This window comes from Toxotes jaculatrix, chromosome 7 (assembly GCF_017976425.1).
Source record: "Toxotes jaculatrix isolate fToxJac2 chromosome 7, fToxJac2.pri, whole genome shotgun sequence".
Classification (NCBI taxonomy): Eukaryota; Metazoa; Chordata; class Actinopteri; family Toxotidae; genus Toxotes; species Toxotes jaculatrix.
The window spans coordinates 6,940,831-6,945,368 of NC_054400.1; the positions used below are offsets into that span (position 1 = coordinate 6,940,831).

General features: G+C 42.3%; 1 protein-coding gene across 1 annotated transcript; it reads left to right on the plus strand.

Moving 5' to 3' along the window:
• Window positions 1-1,956: 1,956 nt before the first annotated feature.
• gas1a (growth arrest-specific 1a) lies at window positions 1,957-4,179 on the plus strand. The gene has a single exon (XM_041043220.1). The coding sequence runs from the start codon at window positions 2,546-2,548 to the stop codon at window positions 3,329-3,331; it is 786 nt and encodes a 261-aa protein (XP_040899154.1). The 5' UTR covers window positions 1,957-2,545; the 3' UTR covers window positions 3,332-4,179.
• Window positions 4,180-4,538: the final 359 nt, after the last annotated feature.

The following is a 4,538-nucleotide window of genomic DNA, read 5'->3' on the forward strand; positions in this document are numbered from 1 at the left end:
ATGCTGTTTGAAACACAAACAGCCTTTGTGCCCTTACTGCTCTCTTTCCCTGACTCCCTCATCCACATCAAGCCTCAAGAACTAAACTGCCTCCTCCCGCTCATGTGTCAACATGTGGGCTATCATTTTACTCACACCCACACACATTCATGCACACACACACACACACACACACACACACACACACACACACACACACACACACACACACACACACACACACACACACACACACACTTGTGTCATTTTGATGATGAGGTCCAGGGAGATATCTAAGGGTGACTACCTAAGGCTTTGGAAAGAAGCTGTGTAGTCAAAACTTTTTCTACAACAAACAAGGTATAGAGATTTTTTTTATTGACAAATTGCTCTTTGCAGTGTACATTGCTTTTCTGGGCTCCCTTTGTTGTGCGGTGAAACATTTTCTTTATACCCATGCAGAACTAATAGCATAACGTCTCAAGAGATTTCCAGTAGAATTTGATAGAAATATTTGAGCTCTCTAGAAAACAACCGAAAAGATTTGAGTATCCATCGCTCACAATCAAGGAGCCACAGATATCAACTCTTTTTGCAGAATTATTCAACCATCATGCCATGATAAATCCATCACAGAAGGAACAGAGGTTTCCAGTTTTACCACAGATATCCGCAGATGTTAAGATATTATGATTTAAAGGCAATGAGGAATACCGGATACCTATTTCACACAGCTGCGCTACTGCAAGTTACAGGCAAGCCATTCAGGTTTAACTGATGTTAGTTTGACTGCTCTGGGTAGGATTAATGTCAGGTCACGTGTCAAGGCAAGACGCTGCAAATAAAAGTGCTAGAGCTCTGATTCACCAGCTTAACATTTGACAGTGTGAGATGTAGTGCACAAATATGTGGGAAGTTGGCCTTAATGAGAGATTATATTAAATGATGTTCACTGGGTGCCCTATTATTCTACAATTAATGTGCACTCAGTTGCTCTGCTGCAGAAGAGTTGATGTGGATGATTAAATTATCAGTGAGGATGCTGCACAGATCATTAGCATGAAGTTGTGGAGCTCAATTTATTAGTGTACAGCAGCACAGTCGCAGTGTCATCATCCATAATCTACAGGATTGTATAGCGTATGCTAAAAAGTCAGTTGGGCTATAACATGTCTGAAGCCATTTCAATCGACCAATATGACTGTTATTGTAATGTGGTTATGAACCAAAGCTAAATTTGTATTTGTAGCATGTATCATCATATCCTTAAAAGGTATACATTAGTAAATAATGATAAAATCATTTTTATAGATTAAACAGGAAGGAGTCTTTTCTCTACTAAATCAACTCCAACACGCTTTTCTTGTAATGGAAAAACAACACTTTATTCAGTAGACTACTCCATTCATCCAGCTGTCCATTATCTGTGCCACTGATCCTTTTGGTGCCAGTCGCACCTGACATTGAGCAAGAGTCGGGGTACACCCTGAACAGGTCGCCAGTCTATCACAGTCAGACTGCTCCTCAAATGAAAACATTTATACACAAAAAATGCCAGAATAGAATATAACAGGCCATTTAAATAAAGCCCTGTCTTTTTATTATCCTACAGGCCTTAATGTAAAAGAAGTCATGGCATTGTAGTTAGACATATTGTATATAAAAAATCTAAACCAAAGCCTGTAATAATTATTTGGACAAATATCAACAATGTTTTCAAAAAAAAAACTTGTGTTTCCTTTTACAACTCTATTTTCAGGAACGTTTAGGAGTTAGTATTTTTAGATTTCTCAAAAGAGGAGAACTACTCCCTCCACTAAATTTACTTTCTAACACATTCATCCCTCCTCACCTTGTATTTCTCAAGACCATCTTCCTCCTACCCTAAACTCCCGCCCATCGCTACGTAGAAACCCACAACAAGTGGCCCAACCAATGAGAGGCACCTCTCTAATGTGTGGAAAGGGGGCTGAGGAACAGAAAGACAAATGCTCAAAGGGGAGAGAGTAGAGGACCACTTTGCGACCTATAAGGGTTGTTGTTTTTCCCCATGCACTATTTGTTTGCACTCCCGTGCGCACAAGGAGTGCTAAATGATCCAGCGCAGTCCACCAAAGGACTCACAGGACTTCTCCGGCATCGCTTTTTGGTGGAAATCCGCTACGAGAGAGCACGCAACAGGGAATCGCTGAGCTGGAGCACTTTGTTGCATGAACTCAGAATCACTGCGATGGAATAAGCCGCATTAGAAACTCTACTAACTTGTGGAAAACCTTTCTTTTATTAATCTTGTGAGTTCCTGTTTTAGTTTTCGTCCCAATCATGTATGGATAACGGGTGGTTCGCTTAAGAATCCGGCTCAGATGGATCAGCGCTGACGGGTTTGTGGAGCCGGGGATTACACAGTGCACTGCCAGCCTGTTGAACGCCCACACACGGGGCCTATCACACACCATCTGCCTCGGAATAAATAACAGTCTGCAGTGAAGACACTATCCATGGAAGTAGTGTAGAAGTTTTACATATGACACTGTTGTGAGTTTTACAGTTTCTTGCAGCCAGAACAATGGCAGCCCCTGGAGCACTGGCACCGAGCGTCCTCAGATCTGTTGCGACTCTTAGTTGTGCGCTTTTGTTTTTTGGCTGTTTATGCGTGGCCTCGCCGTCCCACGGTCGGCGGCTGATATGCTGGCAAGCCATCATGAACTGCCAAGCCGAGCCCGAGTGCAATTACGCATATGAACATTACACGCGCGCATGTGGCCCCGTGCTGGCCGGGGAGAGGAAGAAGTGTCCCAGCCACTGCATCTCCTCTCTTGTCCAGCTCAATCTGACCAAAAACGGGCCGGCTCTGGAGGACTGCAGCTGCGCCCACGATGTGGTGTGTACGAGTACCAAACGGGCCATCGAGCCCTGTCTGCCCAGGACTACCAGCACTGGCTGCACGGAAGCCCGGCGCCAGTGCGAGAGAGACCAGCAGTGCAACTCCGCAATACACGATTATTTGAAACACTGCGGGAAACTTTTCAGCGGGGCAGTCTGCACGAACGCCTGCCGGAATGTGATCGCGAATATGCGTAAAATACCCAAGGGTCAGCAGCTGGACACTTGTATGTGTGACGGGACAGAGAGGGCCATCTGTGAGTTTGTCAAGAGCAGCATGAAGGCGCTGTGCTTCGACTCTGCCGAGAGGTATGAAGGCAGCGGCAACGATGACATGGATCCAGACTACGAAGAAGACTCGTTGGATCCGGACTATCCTCAGGAACTGGAGAGCGGAGCCTCTCATCCAGCGGCCCGCTGTGTTTTGACCCTGCTGGCATTCACTTTGGCTTTATTGCCCCTCATTTAATCCCCAGGTTCATAATCTGCCCCGACTATTGTCTGGATAAATGGCAATCTAAACTTTTGTCACTCATTGACCTGCTACTATTGTGAAAGGTTAGAGCCACAAAGACTAAAGGAAAAGGTGTTTTGGTGCAGGCCTTGTTTAAATCAAGAGTTTTAGACGCTGAAGGATATCAAATCAGGATCTTTTCTATGCAAATGAAACCAGAAAGATATTTGAAACTGTCTGAGCTCCGGGCAGCTCTTGTATCAAACCACACCACTTCTCAGCTCTCCAGATGCTTTGCTTATGTGATAAGCTAAGTAAGATTGTCTACTTTCTCACAGTCACAGACTGATAGTAAAGTTGTCATAATAGAGAAACAGTTGGTTTGTTTTGGTGACAATGCAACGTTTACTCAGTAGATGCTGTGCACTGCCAATCTTTTTTTTTTTTTTTTTTTTAAGATATGAACTATTTTTATATGATAGACTGTTGCCGTTTGGCACCAGACTGTCTGATTTACAAGTATTTAATGCTGGAATCTATGAACTTGTAAATAGATAAGAAGTTAAAGCGAAACAGTAATTTATTACGTGCCACCTAGTTACATCCAAATGTCCATCATGTGAATAAAAGACTGAGAATTCCAGCTTTAAAGGGACGTTATTTTGACTGTGTTCTCTTCAAAGATAATGTACATTGTATATATGTGTATAGCCTATATAGATTTTTTCAGAGAATCCTCTATGTTTTAGGCTATGAGATGATTTATTCACTGTGTATAGCCTAGAGAAAGAAATGTCTAAATCCACTGTATGATTGCCTCAATGATATACTTTTATAGAAGGCATAAAGGAAACTTGAAGATATCATTCTTGACTGTGAGTTATTTGTTGATTTTGCCACATTACTTCCCTGATTATGTTGTGCCTTAATTCAGAAAGTAAAATGTTTTTTAATGAGTTCAAAAACCTTTACAGCGTAACTTGTTGATCAGTCCTTTTTGGTTTTTTAAAACCTCCTAAACAATGCTGTTTTGCTATAATAAGCGTGATGGAAAATAAATGTTGGGTTAGTTATCAAAAGCCAGGGCACTGGCAATGTGAGCAGAAATCACTTATACTGACATAAGAGCATTCAGTTTATTCTTTTTCCATTTTCTCAGAAGACTCTTGCTCCCCTTTGGATTACATCAGTTTGGAGTAACATGCTTTATGGATACAGTTCA